Source organism: Arctopsyche grandis, chromosome 2 (assembly GCF_051622035.1).
Source record: "Arctopsyche grandis isolate Sample6627 chromosome 2, ASM5162203v2, whole genome shotgun sequence".
Classification (NCBI taxonomy): domain Eukaryota; kingdom Metazoa; phylum Arthropoda; class Insecta; order Trichoptera; family Hydropsychidae; genus Arctopsyche; species Arctopsyche grandis.
In genome coordinates, this window is record NC_135356.1 from 431150 (window position 1) to 449041 (window position 17892).

A 17892-nucleotide genomic window follows, 5' to 3' on the forward strand; every position below is an offset into this window, starting at 1 on the left:
AGAAATTATAATATTTCTCTAGTTGTAAATGCGTATCGTCGTAATTCAACACATCAACGATGATCTCGTTTCAGCTCAATCTCGCTCTTTAGCTTAATTTTGATATTTAATTTAATTTTTATTTCAATATTTTGTACGCTACTGGTTTTAAAAGTTGGCCTGTGGGCCGTTCGTTGGCTCGGTGCGTACGCACCAGGACGCGCACGTCACTCGCTATGTGCTCGGCAATTTAACTCGACTTTCAAATTCGCTTCGCTTATGTTTTATTGTGTAAATATTTAATTGCAATAACGAAATTGTTTTTTTGTTTGTTTTACTGCATTATTTCAATAAAGAAATGAAAAAGCTATTAGCTTGTGTTTTTATTTTATTTCTTTTCTATATAAATATTACAATATAAAGTATCAAGTATATATTGCAATTATCACGTATATTGTGGCGGCGCGCTATACGACATGGTCGAGTTTGGTCACCTTCCAGTTATGGGGGATGAACGAATGAGACGACTGGCATGTTGAATGCAAATGTGTTTTATTTATGACAGCTGAAGGCAGAGTGAGGTGGCTAGCTCCGAACATAATCGAGTTGGTCCCCACTCGCACGAAGGTGACCAAACTCGACCATGTCGTATAGCGAGCCGCCACAATATATTATAAAGTATCGAGTATATATGTAAATATGTATACTTGATACTTGATATTTTATTATTAAATAATTATTTACTGAACAAAAATGAATACATTACTGATCGTTTATTATATTCTACTGATTATTTAGAATAAGTTACTGATCAAGTTTATAATTAATAACTGATAAATTTTTCATTGTTTTACAGGGTAAACGGACTACTAGTCATATGTGAACCAGTCACAGGACAACCGGTCGCTCTAGATCGGTCACACGTGATCACCCGTCACACTAAAACTGGTCACGAGAAAACTGGTCACACGTAAACACGATTTTAGGGTGTGACCAGTTTTATCGTGACCAGTTTTAGTGTGACCGGTTGTCCTGTGACTGGTTCACATTTGACTAGTAATCACCGAACCGTTTTACAGACCACTTTTGGAATTATAAAGCAACCAAATAATTTGTTGCCTAATATTTCCCTGGTATAACTAGTGCCAAATTTAGACCAAAAAAAAATAGCGAGGCGAAGTCGAGTCGTCTGGTTGCTGTCACGATGGAGACGGTGAGTGCAGGGACGATGGAGTGCAGGCTTTGTCTTGGACCAGCTCCGGCCGAGTCTGCCGTTTCCATCTTCCAGAGCGATCTTCATCCAGAGCGTCTGGAGCAAAACATTCGGACCTACTGTCAAATTCAGGTCGGTGCTGGTTACAGGTTACAGGTTACAACTATTGTGGACCAAACTCTTCTCACCGCTCAATCCTACTTTTTTTTCATTTCATCTTGCAGGTTAGAAGAGGCGATGGGTTGCCAGACGCGGTGTGTCTGCCGTGTAAAACCGATCTGGAATCGTTGATCGCCTTTCGAAAAGCTTGTCTTCGAAGCCACGAAACGTCTCAACTGAAGCTAGACGATGGCTTGAAGATCAAGACTGAAGAATTTTTGTTGGAACGATGAGCCTTCACTACCAACAATTCACCGAAAAAATACTGAAATTAGTTTAAAACCATTTCCCAATAAATCCGAACTCGTGTTATGGTGCGTACGCACCAAGCCAACGAACGGCCCACAGGCCAACTTTTAAAACCAGTAGCGTACAAAATATCGAAATAAAAATTAAATTTAAAAATTGAAATTAAATATCAAAATTCAATTGTTTCTCTCGTCGTAATAAATCAAGTAATTAAATAATTTCAGAGGTAAAATTTATTGGATAATGTGTGATTATTAATTTTATTTCGACGAAAGAAAAAAAAACCCTTTGACAAATCACCGACAACCGACACCGCGTTTTTTTATGAATTATTTTTTTTATCGATCATCGACGTCGAAATACAGTAACATATCGTGACGACTTTAAAAAATTATATCAAGATTTTTTTTCGCTCGTTATCAGAGAAATTATAATATTTCTCTGGTTTTAAATGCGTATCGTCGTAATTCAAAACATCAACGATGATCTAATTTTAGCTCAATCTCGCTCTTTAGCTTAATTTTGATATTTAATTTCAATTTTTTAATTTAATTTTTATTTCAATATTTTGTACGCTACTGGTTTTATCCTGCTGATTAAAAAAGTTGGCCCAAAATCGTCGTTGGTTTAGTCCGTAAGCACCATTACACAAAAGATCACACACTGGAGAGAAGCTGTTCTAATGTAATATTTGTTTTTAATCATTTATTCATAAATATACACTTGTCAGACATTTGAGATCTCACACGGCGGAAAAGTCATACAAGTGTGAAATTTGTTTAAAATCATTTACTCAAAAATCTACCCTCAAGACACATAAAAAATTACATTCTGGGATTAAACCACACAAATGTGACATTTGTTTAAAATCATGGAGGCCAGTGGGACCCAATTTTGCGGTATCTGCGCAAGCATTAATGAGCGTGCGTGTGAGGACTGGCCTACAATCACGCTGTCGCTCTGATCGGCTTGCTTCACTAGTGGCGCCCCTAAGCGGCTGCTCGAGCATTTACACTAACATTTCATTAGATGACGTTTCGATATATCAATACGGCATTTATCTCGCAATTACACAATTAAACGGTTGGTTCAATTAATCAATGACGACTGTGTCTTTCGTCTCCTCAAAGATACGCATTCCTCAAGTGAACCGCAACTTACCACTAACTTTTCGAATGCGACGCTCAATTATCCAACAAGTTTTCAACATGCGTGTGTATGTTTGATAAAAATGCATCAAGTATATCTTGTTATGTGGTATGATCTTACAGCCTTTGTATATACTTATGTATAATACTCTTTAACCTTAAGTTTGAACATCCGTTTAATTTTTAACTACTTATGATGTTTTCTCTTAAAGTTATCTCTCATTATTTATGAGACTTTCAATATCTTTGTTGCTCCCGGACTCTACAGTTACATATTCTGTTCAATCCTATCTACTTAACTCTTATCTATTATAATTTATACGAGTTTCTAACACGATTGTTATATTAGACGACACAGTCAATGACCTGTTGAAATCCAAAGTATTACTTTAAATAATCTTTATTGCTATAGCTGCATTTTGTCTCACGACACGTGTAAACCCTCAAATATTATTATCACTATTTATCTTTATGATTATTTGTGTATCTACTCAATAATGTCTCGATAATACATAAATCAAATACTAAAACTGTCTTACACACGGATGTTGCTCTGTATCTTAATCACTTTGTTATTTACCAAAATGATGTCATTGGTTAAAACTTATCATTATTTTTTGTATAAATACTCATGTTAGATCTATTGAACCTCACTTGCGATAAAACTTTCTAACTAGTAACTTGTGGTAGCACTTCGAGACTAGTAACTTGTAATACAAATTGGAAAATTAATCTCGTTTATATTTACTGCTATTTAAAGAATATAATCATTTTATGAAATCTGTGACTATTCTATACCATCTCCTACTCGTCCCCGTAACAATCTGATGCAAATGAGTGTGAAAACAATCACTATCAATTATGTAAATCATTCAATCCTTAACACGTCATCTTCTATTAAGGATCTTGGTGTAATACTCAATAATAAACTAGATTTCTCTGAACATATTTCTTTTATTACCAACAAAGCATTTAAATCTCTTGGATTCCTACTCGGCTCAACAAAACCCTTTAATGATCCTTATGTACTAAAATTACTTTATTTTTCCTTTTTAAGGTCTCACCTTGAATTTGCCTCAATTACCTTTTTATTTATCCCATATTAATTGTATTGAGAAAGTTCAACTTAAATTTATTAAATCCTTACGCTACCTTTTTCCTACCTATACCCATTCTACTGTTTCCGACATTTTAAAAATCCTTTCTTTTAACAATCTTTCTGTCAGGCGACGACATACTGATGCTATATTCTTCTTTAAGCTCATAAATGGTTTCCTTGATTGTTCTGATTTACTGAATAAGGTTAATTTCAGAATCCCAGTTCGGTACTCTAGACGCGTTGCACTATTTTCACTTGATCCTTTCAATACTAATTCCCAAAAATATTCTTATCTGCAGCGCGTTTATCGTACGTTTAACGGAGAGCTGAATGAGATTGATTCATTTCTTCTCCTATTCTATTTTTCCAATATTTTTATACTTTAGTTTAGTTAAGTAATGTGCTATTTAATCATATTATAGCTTTCATTCTTTTCCTTTTCATTTGTTTATTTTGTTTTTACCTTTTTCATTTGTTTTATATTTGTAAATTTCAATTTCTTCTTATATTCTATTTTATAATCTTTTCCCAATATTTTAATACTATAGTTTAATTATGCAATGTTCTACATATTTTGTCATGCCTTTATTCTTTACTTTTTGATTTGATTTCCTTATATTTATCTTTTTCATTTTTGTAAAAATCTGTTATTTGACTCGGATGTTACATATATTATTTATTTTCTATTTGTTTTTTTATACATATCTATGTACATCCTGTCTGTTGATTTTTCAATAAATAAAATAAAATAAATAAATAATAAAAAACAACTCCAATCGTTAACACAGTAAATACAATTTAAAGTGAGAAAGAGATTATAAACACGAAACTGTACATTGAGACATGCGATATGCATGTTATTACACCAACTTTAATAGTAAAAAATATATAACAGTATTCCTTTAAATTATGTATAATTGAAGACTTTAAATTAAATTATAATTAAAGGTCATGGAAAGTCTGAGAAGGATGTTGTGTACCACATTGTGTAGCAAAAATATTGAAAAAAAATGTGAATAAGCACTTTTTGTTTCAACTTGAGACGATTTCACACATGGCACCCCCACCGCTTTAGAATTAAGTGTATTATCTCTAATGCTTTGGGGTACAGCTTGGTAAATAATAAAATTTTTAATCATCAATACAGATAGTTTAATATATACATATATTTTTCAATAAATAAAATAAAATAACATCTTTTGTTTTATTAAAATAATAAAAAATAAAATCATAAATTAAATACACAATAGACATCTAAATACTTCTTAATAAATTAATGAAATACAATCAGAAAACATTTTAAGGAAAAATAAAACAAATACAATATGTGTATTATTGAAATCAAAATATCGAAATTAAATAATACACACAAAAAAATAGATAAAACAACTACCCACACATAGGGCAATCTATGTGAAGGTAATTTAGGGATACAAAATCTTATTTAACTAAAGGATCAGCCAATTTTATTTCATTTATTTAGAAAAATAAATGCTGCAAGAAATATTGAGAACGAAGAAATTGTTGGTGCTTAGCTTTTAAATAACTATTCTGAGGTGACAGTTAGAATATTTAAAGACATTATTTTACATACATATAAATCTTACAATGCTATATCTCTAATTGATTCAATTTGCACGTACATGGAGACATACTATATAAATAAATATCTAGATTTTGCTCACGCCAAAATATATATGAATAATCTTTATTTACACTTTGATATTAACCCTTTAAATACCCTTCGATGTTTTAATAGGTATGCCAAAAATACCCTAGAAAATAATTGTTTTCTAAATATTTACGTAAATTCTTGAAAAAGCATTAATAATATAGACATTTTGGTAAAATATTTTATAGAAATATAAAATTATAGATTAGTTAGTTATTGGTTAATATATTGAAATTTTTAAAATGACCAAAGAAAAAAAAAATCTTAAATTATATCTTATCTTAAAAGGGTCAAAATGTGTTTAAAATAAATAGATCATTTTGAAAAGCCGATACATCAGCTCAGGGTATTTTTGGCGATTCTAAGAATGTCGCCATATCGGCTTTAGGGTATTATAAGGATTAAAAAAGCTATATACGGGCGTGATTGTCAAAATGAATGATGATATTTATGAAGTACCGAGTGAAACGCAAGTCAGAAAGACGTACAAGGTCGATTTGGAACTTGGATATTGCACGTGTGAAAAGGGGCAATTTGGCAATACGTGTAAACACCAAACTGGTGTTTACCTATTTCATTTAAACACAAACGAGGAAAATACTTTAGAACATAGATATTTAATGGCTCAACCATTCTTAAGTGGAGATGTTTCTTACACAGAAATTTGGCCACATACAGATTAAAAACGCTAGATACGGACATGATTGTGAAAATAGATGATGATAATTATGATGTACCGAGTGAAAAACGTATAATGTCGATTTAGCAATTGGAAATTGCACGTGTGAAAAGAGACAATTTGCAATGGCAAAAAACCAAACGAAATTAAATAAATTGGCAGAGAGTCCACATTAATTAAATATAAATTGTATAAAAATATAGGTGAGTACATAAATATATAAAAACATAAACACTAAAATATATGTATATAGCAAATGGGAGAAAACATACACATGTATGAAAATTACAATGTGACATTCAAAAGTAAATACTACATATATATAAACATTCTTAAATAAAGATCGAATACTTAAAAAATTAACTATCCAGTGCTAGTAAACACAGATAAACAAAAGGAATAAATTTAAAAAGTTATTTTAACATTAGATAAAATAGACATACAAAAAAAATTACTTTATTTTTACATCATACTAGTTGTTCAGTATTTGTAATATAAACAGCTTTACATAAAAGAAAATAATATTTAATTATTATCAGCAATCTTGTCTGTATTGCCATCATCTGTCTTGAAATAGTCGCCAAACTCGCCGATGGCTTCTTTTAACAGAGACAATAATGCAGTATATTTGTCTGCTGTTTGGCCAGAGGAGTAGCACTACAGGGCTCATCGGTAAAACAAAAGTGATGCTATCTACAAAGACAATTTCTTCAGCAGACGACAAATTGTGAGCCCTTCTCGTCAATGGAGTAATGATGACGATGGAAAAAGGCTCTGTTCGCGTTTTAACTATGACACCCTTCTCCCCAAAGACTGCATATTAGCATCTTCTTCCAACTTCTGAAAACATTAAAATATATATGTATGTATATTTTTTCTTTTTTCTAATTAGATATTTTGATAAGTGTTATTTTCACAAGCAGCAAGTGGTAAGAAATAGAATATTAAAAACACTGCAATCAAAGCTGCCTCAGTAGGTCGGCTTTTCCAAAAATTCATCTCGGACCTACATAGATTGGTACAAGCTTTTGGCAGTCCTGTATTTAGGGAACAATCTGGAATTCACCAGATCTGCCTTGGATTTGGCTTCCAGATTCATATATTTTTTATAGTGAATGAAGAACTTCATTGGGGTTTTAAAATTATCGAAATATGTAAAAAAATAGGATTTTCGTTATAGAATGTGAATGGCTATTATGGATGATAATGATCGTCGACAAATTTTCCTGAAAGAAAAAAAAAAGTTTTTCAGTCAATAATAATTACAGAAAATAATTAATAATTCCCCTACACACGGAAGATATATTGGCATGTGTAGGGAGCTTAAATGTTGTCCTTATTTGACATTCGACATTGGTTTGAGTCGACGCTGCTTCAAGCAGACCTCCGTTCGGCCGCAGATCGCAGTTTCGGGAAAGGCCTCGGTTTCAGCATCAGTTTCAGCATCAGCCCCAGCCACAGCCTTTGCGGTATGCGACCAGAGCTTAATTCTGGTAAATGCGTAAGCAGAAGTTCACTCCGACTTCCGCTTACACTATAACTTTTGTTCCGACAGAAAGTGTAGCCAGCGCTGATCCATTAGCAGTTATCATTACTAAGGGCGTGTGCACACTTGTTGGATCGGCCGCAGCGGTTAGCCTCAATACAAATGAGCGGTAGCCGCAAGTCCGTCAGTGTGGCGGCTATCGCTCATTTATATGAAAGCGGACGTACTGGCATACGCAACGGGCTAGCCGCAACGAAACGGTTAATTATTAAAAAAAATTAATTATTAATTATTAATTATTAGAAATAATTATTAAAAAAACCAAATGCTAATTAACAAAAATATTCTTGTTGAAATGATGATTTTTTTAATATTTTATAAAAACTTCCTTCTATACAACCTCTTCAACATCTTTGATTTTTCAAACCCGTGTTTGTGTGTCAACAGCAACATTTGATATTAGCAATGCCAATACCATATGTATGTCAAAAAACTATGAAATTTTAACAAGTTAATTTAGATACGACCATTTATTTAAGCCGAGTTCCCTTATTTTGTCTATCCTCAAGTGTGTGTGGTTATTAGTTCAAATAATGTTTTCTTTCGAAGCTTTGGGTGTTTTAAGATAATAAAATATAGAAGAGACTTAATAAGAGAAAAATCCCATAAATTTCACCAAAACGTCTTTAAGTTTTGATATACTCAGATTACTTTTCGGTTGTGGTCACCAAATGTTAGAACGAGAGTCTGCTCACAATATTTGGTATACAGAAATGAAATGTTATTTATTTATTTAATAATACATGGGACCCATGGGGTTTGACTTAATATAAATATAATAAAATTAAAACAAATTCAATATTCATACCGATAATAAGATAAAAGAAAAAAAAACGAAATAAGAGAAAATAACCAAAATATAAGAGAATAAAAATATCTGGGACGGTCGGTAACATAATAACTAAAAGAAAACAAAAATATACAGAAGATATTGGAAAAGAAGAATTACAAAAATCTTCAAGTTTAAAAAAGACTTTCAGAACTTACTACATTGTTGGGAAGACTACATAATTTTAACCACTCTGTTTGAAAAGAAGGAATTTTTTCGATTTTTATTTTTGGAGTCTAAGATGAGTGTTTTCATTGAACTTAATGAGTTTGGGCATGGGACAATTATGATGGTTATTTATTAATTTAAAGACTTCGATTAAGTCGCCTCTTATTCTTCTCGTCTCAAGTGTTATTAATATTAGCCAAAATATTTTTTAATCTTACTCATAAAACAATTTTCATATCAATCAAAGTGCCAGTGACTACACCACTGCATACATGCATACAATGTATGTATGTATGTAACATACGACATATGTATGTATATTGTGATCATTCATAGATTTTTAAGCTAATAATACAACTTTTAAATATTTAAAATGAATATTGAGAGTTTGTTTAGTTAAATAATACTTTAAATTGAAGTCGAAACTATTCCCAAAAACGAGATATATCTAAAAAAAACATTATTCGAAAATTTGTTGAGATAAATCGATTGGTTGGAGGCACGGCAGACTGTTTCAAAGATTTTTAAAATTTAAGGTTCCCTTGACACGACGAAAGTTTACCACTACTTCCATGGGCGCCCGCAGGGGGGGGGGGGGGCACTTGCCCCCCCCCTGGATTGATTGAAAATAGTCAAATAATGTTATTTTTATTTTAAATCACTTCGTGTTGCATAAAGAAAGTCTGGAGAGACAGAACGACATATCAGGAAGTGGAAAACGGTGTTTCAGGGAATCTTGGCTAACCCAGTATACTCCATGGTTATCATATTCACCTAGGTTAAAAGGTGCTTTTTGCATTTTCTGTCTTTTATTTCGGCGACCAGTTCAAAGAGGAATTCAAGGTGCCTTCATTACTGCTCCTTGTACAAAGTACAACGATTTTAATGAATGTGCAGTGTGTATGGTAAGTATGTAAGCACATTGTCGAGTGCTCATATACATATGTAGATGTCTGAAATTGTGTAGAATTGAAATAAAATACGCAATTTTCGAATATTCATTTCACAATTTAATCATTATTCATTATGGGTATAGGTAGTACTAATATATTAAAATGGAAGCGCGCTTCTGTAATCGATCCACGATTTGTCCATTGGTCTCTACCTGGATCGTACTCCACCGTCGATTTTGAAAAAAAAACCTCCTATAATTATAACACACGTTGATTAATATTTACATTAAAGTAGCAAACGATCACACAACATCCAGTAAAGAAGATAAATTTTTACTGGATTTAAGCTCACCGACGCAAATGATTTTCTCGTCGAAAGCAATCGCATTGTGCATCATCTTTGCTACAGGAAGATTGGCCACCGATGTCCATGTTTGAGACTTGATGTCAAACCGCTCCACCGATTTAAGAGCCGATGATCCGGCATTTCCTCCAATAGCGTAAATGTAGTCCCCCATTGCGACAGCCTGAAAGTTGCAACAAATGGTATTCAGCGAAGACAACTTTATTGTGATGTGTTTGTCTTTAAATCTGAATAAAATGTAAATCGATCAGTTGTAGGCTTTGTGAATATAACAATGAATTCCTACTGAAAAACTATGTCTTTTTTTGCGTATCATAAATCTCCATGGTTTTAATTTTATCATCAATATTGTTCACACCTCCAATGACATAAATGTTTTTTCCTAAATCTGTTATTGCGGATTCAAAACGTGTTGTCAACTTATCAGCCACATTAGTCCACGTATTCGTAACTAAATCATACCTGAAATGAAATGACTGTATCATTATTTGCATATTATGTGAAACAAATGTTGTAAAATTAATATTTGTGTAGCATTCATTTTAATTTTATTACTTATTTATATCCTCATTAAATATACAAATTATGTATATTTATGCAAATGTTTTGTATATAAAGGGAAATTATTGTTACTATTCTTTCGAAAAGAATTATTATGCCGAGAAGTGAAATTATTACTGGAAGAAGAAGTTCAAAATTTTTCTGATTGTTCGTATTTTAGCGATTTTTCTTCTTCTAACGCGATTTCGGATGCCTCCTCATACGTTTTAGGACAACGGACTTTCAAAAGTAATCTATATTGGGGTATTTATTACTCCTGACATAAATGCTTGTAAAGATAATTCTTTTATCATAGCGATTTTACCAGTAAGTTCGGCCTCAATTACCGCCTCTTCTCTACATGAACGTAGAGGATTAGAATCGTGTTCTTCGATACGTTGAGTAAATGTCATAATTGACTCATTTGGCTTTTGATTGCATAATTGTAGTTCAGTTAATAGTTTTAGTTTCAGTGAAATTTTCTTTAATAAAAACTTTATAAGTAGGCCAATCGTTGAGTAAGCGCCTACTAGTGATCAAGTCAGCTTTGCCTGTTACTTTTGATTTTATATATCCGAATATAATAGGTTTTTGAGTTTCATTTGCAAGGTTGTACGCGTAATCGCAATTTCTAATAAATGAGCTAAGTTCATTTTAATTTCTGTCAAAAGATGTTACAAATTTGAATAATAACGAAAATAAAATGTACAAAAATACAAAAAGAAAAGAAAATTAAAATTGAATGAATAAGACAGGGGAAAAGTTTGGGCAATAGATTTCAATGGCTTACTTAAGTAATAATTTCTTCATTTGGCTTTGTGAAAAATCTTCGTTTTCTCTTTGTGTACTGCTTGCTGCTGGATTTTGCTCGGATCTACGATGAAGTAGTTTTTGTACGTGTTGGCTCTGCGACACGGACTTGTGATGTATCCTCAGGCTCTGCTATTGATGAGTCTCGTTCCGTAGCAAGTTTGAAGTCTCCGCTTAGAGATTCTGGTAGTTGGATTTTTTGCTGGGTTTGAAGGATGAAAATCCACCATCAATCTAACGGTTGTTCCTTCGTTTAGTAGTGATGTCCAGTTATTCAGCTTTATCCGCACCGCTGCCACCAATTTTATGTTACGGGGACGAGTAGGAGATGGTATATAAGAATATTATAGTCACAGATTTTGTCAAATGATTTTATTCTTTTAAAAAGCAGTAAGTATAAACGACATTAATGTACAAGTTACTAGTCTCGAAGTGCCACCACAAGTGGTTAAATGAAGGGTCGACAGAGGTATTTATTCAATTTGCGGGATACATATTCAATTTAACCAATCACAGAGCATGGATACATATGTCTAAATCTGAAAATGACTAGAGTTTAATTTTGAAACAAAGTATTTTAATAACAATCTGGGGGAAGAAGTAATAAAACTTAATAGTAATAAACATATGTGTAAATTACAGGGGTTAAGTAATAAGTATGCTAGGGGAGAAGTCAATAAATTGTAGTCGTAAGTCCATGGCAAACGTTAAAAGTGGAGTTAAAACAATATCTAATAATTTAATAATGTGCGTGGGGCTAAGACAATAATAACTTAAAATCTGGATAGAAACATACGTTGGCAATAAAGACCTTTGTGGGGTTGACAATTATCAATTAAGTTGACAATGGATCCGTCTTTTCTTTACATATGACCATTGATTTTGAGACACGCATAGATGTCTTGGAAGTTCCAACCTGTATAAGAGCCGTCTAGTGTGTTAAAATTTTATAAATTGGTTGAAAATATTACTAAATGTATACTTTACCAAATTCAATAGATGGCAGCAGTCAAAAAAATTCAATATAGGCTAAAATAATTTATAAAATATTACAACTTATATTTATAGTCGAAAACGCGATAGCAAAATCCGCAAAAAAGCAACCGCGTACAGGGCATGTTCGCTAAATTTGGTGACGCGGGCAAAGTTCAGTTAATAGACATAGCAAAATTTCATCCAATAAATATAACGCAAGCCAAACAATAGATTTGTGTATTTAATTTTTTATTACTCTCAAAACTATTTAAATAAACTGCAATGAGAAGAAATGTCATGAGAAATGCACGCATGCAGCCACAATGTAAAAATTTTAACAGTATTTATATAACAATTTTTTTTATATTTATTCCAGTATGCAATTTTTTTTATGTTTCTCGAGGTTAGATTTTTGAGTAAATGATTTTAGACAAATTTCCCACTTGTATGGCTTTTCCCCCGTGTGACATCTCAAATGTGACACAAATGTACTTCTGTGAATAAATGATTTTAAACAAATGTCACATTTGTGTGGTTTTATCCCAGAATGCATTTTTCTATGTTCCTCGAGGTGAGATTTTTTAGAAAATGATTTTAAACAAATTTCGCACTTGTATGGCTTTTCCGCCGTGTGAGATCTCAAATGTTTGACAAGTGTATATTTATGAATAAATGATTTAAAACAAATATTACATTTGAACAGCTTCTCTCCAGTGTGTGATCTTTTGTGTAACACGAGTTCGGATTTATTGGGAAATGGCTTTAAACTAATTTCAGTATTTTTTCGGTGAATTGTTGATAGTGAAGGCTCATCGTTCCAAATAAAATTCTGCAGGCTTGATCTTCAAGCCATCGTCTAGCTTCAGTTGAGACGTTTCGTGGCTTCGAAGACAAACTTTTCGAAAGGCGGTCAACGATTCCAGATTGGTTTTACACGGCAGACACACCGTGTCTGGCAACCCATCGCCTCTTTTAACCTGCAAGATGAAATGAAAAAAAAGTAGGATTGAGCGGTGAAAAGAGTTTGGTCCACAATAGTTGTAACCTGTAACCTGTAATCAGCACCGACCTGAATTTGACAGCAGGTCCGAATGCTTTGCTCCAGACGCTCTGGATGAAGATCGCCCTGGAAGATGGAAACGGAGGACTCGGCCGGAGCTGGTCCAAGACAAAGCCTGCACTCCATCGTCCCTGCACTCACCGTCTCCATCGTGACAGCAACCAGACGACTCGACTTCGCCTCGCTATTTTTTTTTGGTCTAAATTTGGCACTAGTTATACCAGAGAAATATTAGGCAACAAATTATTTGGTTGTTTTATAATTCCAAAAGTGGTCTGTAAAACGGTTCGGTGATTGCTAGTCAAATGTGAACCAGTCACAGGACAACCGGTCACACTAAAACTGGTCACACCCTAAAATCGGTTAACCAGTTTTCTCGTGGCCAGTTTTAGTGTGACGGGTGATCACGTGTGACCGATCTAGAGCGACCGGTTGTCCTGTGACTGGTTCACATATGACTAGTAGTCCGTTTACCCTGTAAAACAATGAAAAATTTATCAGTAATTAATTATAAACTTGATCAGTAACTTATTCTAAATAATCAGTAGAATATAATAAACGATCAGTAATGTATTCATTTTTGTTCAGTAAATAATTATTTAATAATAAAATATCAAGTATACATATTTACATATATACTCGATACTTTATAATATATTGTGGCGGCTCGCTATACGACATGGTCGAGTTTGGTCACCTTCGTGCGAGTGGGGACCAACTCGATTATGTTCGGAGCTAGCCACCTCACTCTGCCTTCAGCTGTCATAAATAAAACACGTGCATTCAACATGCCAGTCGTCTCATTCGTTCATCCCTCATATTCCAGGGAAAAAAATCAAAGTCGACGGAGTCGTATATGACCCTTTGGGCTAATGACACATATTTTTTTCCAGAGAATGCAAATAAGCAATAAGTCCTACTGTATTAGAAACATAAAGATAAATAAAAAATATGTAAAAATAAAAAAACTTACGTATGTTTTCTATTCGACATATCTGCAACTTAATATTAATTAGCAAATGCCATTTTTTACGAGATTTGGGCAGTTTTGAGCAATATTTGGGCAATTTTCCTTTGTGACGAATTTTCGTATGACAGGACACCGCGCGAGCGATTTTTGTAGCGACGGTTAGGCTGGTAGCGATTCACATTTGGGATGTAATCACCGAATCGCCATATTTAAACAGAAAACAATTTCATCATAACGAAATGTGATTATTTACAGACATAAGTATGCTTGTGACAGCTTCAATATGTTTCGAAACCTTACTGCGTTGAAATTAATCACGATTTATAATTGATCATGACAAAGATGATTTAGAAATTTCAGGCATTGGTTAATATTTTAAACATATCTTACAAAAGTTCACGTTTTACAGTATAAGTAAAAGATTATAAATACACAACAAAATCAATATTGCCATTGGCTGGAAAACGAACGATGGCTAAGGGCGATAACCCGAGACATTTCTATTTATGGGACACATTCTATATGCCCATATATAGTATTGAAATTACCAGACATCGGATCAATAGCTGGCATTTTGATTTCCTGCCAGTGCGAATATTACTTTCTATAATGTTTACATCGTATGTCAATTTTATTAATTCGACAAGTATTATTTCATTATTTTAAGTAATATGCAAAACACAAATGAGTTTCTATAGACTGGGACACTGGTCAACACACATTTTTGTTCTAAAATTGAAATGCTCGACGTTTTTTGACCAAGTTCACTTGTTTCACCAAGTTTGTTTCGATGATTCTTTTGAATTTAGTTTTCTAACTCTAAATCCATTAATTATTAGCTCATTAACATAAACTAAACTACAGTTAATAAATCTAAAATCGAATTTTTCGTGTTTTGGTGTTATCAAAATTTATTTTATTCACTAATTCATATTATATTGTTAATATGCTTCAATTTGATGATCGGTCTTGACCGCTAAACAATATACTATCCTAGCTGTTTTACCCGGCTTCGCTCGGTATTTATAATATAAACCGCTTTTATAAACGTGTGGGGGGTTTAACTAGCGGGGAAGTTGGGAAAAAAAAGATTTTTTTCCCTACGACGCAGCGGTCGGCGTTTTTTTCACTTCCCCACTTGTTAAACCCCCCGCACCCCTCAGTTAGTGACGACGAGATCTCCGCAATCGACCTTTCCTACTTAGAAGGTAACAACCTACTGAGAGAAAGTGTGCATGCGCCAAAAGGGAGACCAGTACATACTCACTTAATTTGCGCGAACAGGATACAACAGGAACAAGAGGAACAGGCTTTTCCTCCCGTATTAATGTGCGCGCGCAAAATACGAGAGGAAAAGCCTTTTCCTCTTGTTCCTGTTGTATCCTGCTCGCGCAAATTAAGTGAGTATGTACCGTTTACCATGCACCCTTTTTTTTTGATCTTTCGACTTAAGATCTTTTGATTTTCGATCTTTGCCTTCCGATATTTGCGTTTTCGGTAATTTCACATTCCGGCCCGTCACGGAGAACGGATCTGTATATGGATATGACGCATACATGCGCACGTCAATCACGTCACAGAACTTGATCAAGCATGTGTTTCTGACAAGTAATTTATAGGTAATTACGATAAAATGCATTTTAGTCATTATAGAATTGTTTTAATTTATTACATTATCTTTTACTCCGTTTTAAATGTATTTTGCTCAATTTTGAGTGGAGTTACTTTTTTTTACAAACTTTCACAAACCTCCTTTTATAGGGGACGCGACAATTGGTGTCCAAAAGGTTCAACGACAAAATGTACCCGAAAATTAGTGCACTGACAAAATGTACCCGCGACAAAATGTTCACGCGACAAAATGTCCACGGAAATAATATTCAAGCGACGAAATGTTCAAAAATCCAAAATTTTCCTATTTTAATGGAAAAAATAACTTTTTATTGTATTATATGTTATATATATGTTACACCGAATCCGTGAAATTGTCTATTACACGCATTCAGCAAGAGAATTGCCGAATGCGTGAAAAATGCAAGCACGTTGCCCAGTTCGCGGATTCGGCAAATTCTTTGCCGAATACGTGTATCCGGCAAGAATTTGTCTGCTCAAAGCGTGGAGTCGGCAGATAGACAGCAGGGCTCTGGTGTTGTTTTTTAGAACATGCCAGCTGAATAAGGATGTTTAATTTACGTATTATTATGTATAATATGACTACATACATATGTTTCGATCATCTCATATGACTTATACATAAATTAATGTTAGTTTTAAACATTTTGATCAATATTTTAACAGTCGGAATTTTATACCTTGGTAAGAAATCAGTATTATATTATAAATATTTAATTTCATTACACATTAAAAAATTTAACAATTTTTTCAACTTTTCCCACCGTCACAGATAGAATTTGCTCAAATTTAAATTTGGCGTATTTCACAGGAGTTGTTACAGTGTAAAGAATTAATGATAAATGACAAATGACTGTGTATTCATACAAAGTCAGTCATTATATTAAAAAATTAGTATAATAATATCTAATATTCATATCACATAAATTTTTTGGCCAAAATACAAAACAAATTAACATATTCAAAGATAACTTAAAAATGTAGGGAAAATGACAACATGCTCATTGTATGAAACATAATATTTGGTTTGACCCAAAATTGGTTTGACCCAAAATTAAATAAATGGTGTATTCAATAATTACTTAAAAATACAATGGAATGATTTAATACATATTAAATAAATTAGCAATTTTTGCAACTTGTGCCACCGTGACAGGCAGAATTGCAGACAAATTGACTGCGGTAACATGCACATCTTCCGGACTGGCATCCTTTAACACAGTGACACCTTTTATAACCCTGGCCAGTACACACAGAACTGAGACTTACCAGTTTCCTGATGGAATCCTCTACATTGGGCACATCACTAACTTTTAATTGTTTATATTAGGTTTTATGGAGGCTATTTCGCTCCAATTTTTGTTCAATTGCTCCCAATTTCGTTCCCACTTTGCATCTCCCATTTTCTGTCTCCATTACTACCCCAATTAAATTGGCGGGGTCTCCCCTGCCCTTATCATATGAACCACAACGTTTTTTTAACCATTTTTCACAGGTGACAATATTTTGTTGGATCTAGCCAGCATCCTATCGGCTTGATGCAACAAATTTTCTTTGGCTACTTTTCTGTATTTTACCGCTGAATGTTCATCATCTTCTAGTTCAGTTTTGTCAAAATGAGGTAAAATATCATTCGAAGAATTTTCATTTTTTGCTTCTGGTATTGGGTCTTGAACTTCAATTGTGAAAGAATCAATTGAAAACCTCCTGTTATCTATATTATCTATATTTACAAAATAATTATCCATACTATCTACATTACTATCTATATTATTCTCTATGTTATTGTCTGTATTATTTTCTACGTTATTTTCTATATTATTATAATCCCTTAAAAATTCCATTTCTTCTTCCAAAATCCCATTATTAATTTTTCTTAAAAGTTCTCGTTGAATCTTAGAGCATAG

At 33.1% G+C, this 17892-nt stretch overlaps 3 protein-coding genes across 3 annotated transcripts; 1 reads left to right on the forward strand and 2 right to left on the reverse strand.

The window, feature by feature from the left end:
- The first annotated feature begins 1138 nt into the window (after positions 1-1138).
- Positions 1139-3690, forward strand: LOC143922914 (uncharacterized). Its single transcript, XM_077446326.1, has 2 exons — positions 1139-1324; positions 1417-3690. Exons 1-2 carry the CDS (start codon positions 1184-1186, stop codon positions 1582-1584), a joined length of 309 nt encoding a protein of 102 aa, XP_077302452.1. The 5' UTR covers positions 1139-1183; the 3' UTR covers positions 1585-3690.
- Positions 3691-9732: 6042 nt separating this feature from the next.
- On the reverse strand, positions 9733-10460 carry LOC143922917 (kelch repeat and BTB domain-containing protein 8-like). Its single transcript, XM_077446337.1, has 3 exons — positions 10285-10460; positions 9987-10161; positions 9733-9886 (listed from the first exon to the last, which is right to left on the reverse strand). Exons 1-3 carry the CDS (start codon positions 10339-10341, stop codon positions 9843-9845), a joined length of 276 nt encoding a protein of 91 aa, XP_077302463.1. The 5' UTR covers positions 10342-10460; the 3' UTR covers positions 9733-9842.
- Positions 10461-10772: 312 nt separating this feature from the next.
- LOC143922910 (uncharacterized) lies at positions 10773-13795 on the reverse strand. The gene is made up of 2 exons (XM_077446321.1): positions 13393-13795; positions 10773-13300 (listed from the first exon to the last, which is right to left on the reverse strand). The coding sequence occupies exons 1-2, from the start codon at positions 13531-13533 to the stop codon at positions 13133-13135; spliced, it is 309 nt and encodes a 102-aa protein (XP_077302447.1). The 5' UTR covers positions 13534-13795; the 3' UTR covers positions 10773-13132.
- Positions 13796-17892: the final 4097 nt, after the last annotated feature.

Coding starts and splice junctions, on each gene's coding strand:
- LOC143922914 (XM_077446326.1), top strand. CDS start 1,184: ATGGAGACGGTGAGTGCAGGGACGATGGAGTGCAGGCTTTGTCTTGGA. Junction 1,325..1,416: donor GGACCTACTGTCAAATTCAG/GTCGGTGCTGGT, acceptor TTCATCTTGCAG/GTTAGAAGAGGCGATGGGTT.
- LOC143922917 (XM_077446337.1), bottom strand. CDS start 10,341: ATGATAAAATTAAAACCATGGAGATTTATGATACGCAAAAAAAGACAT. Junction 10,162..10,284: donor AAAAAAGACATAGTTTTTCA/GTAGGAATTCAT, acceptor TGCAACTTTCAG/GCTGTCGCAATGGGGGACTA. Junction 9,887..9,986: donor CGAGAAAATCATTTGCGTCG/GTGAGCTTAAAT, acceptor TTATAATTATAG/GAGGTTTTTTTTTCAAAATC.
- LOC143922910 (XM_077446321.1), bottom strand. CDS start 13,533: ATGGAGACGGTGAGTGCAGGGACGATGGAGTGCAGGCTTTGTCTTGGA. Junction 13,301..13,392: donor GGACCTGCTGTCAAATTCAG/GTCGGTGCTGAT, acceptor TTCATCTTGCAG/GTTAAAAGAGGCGATGGGTT.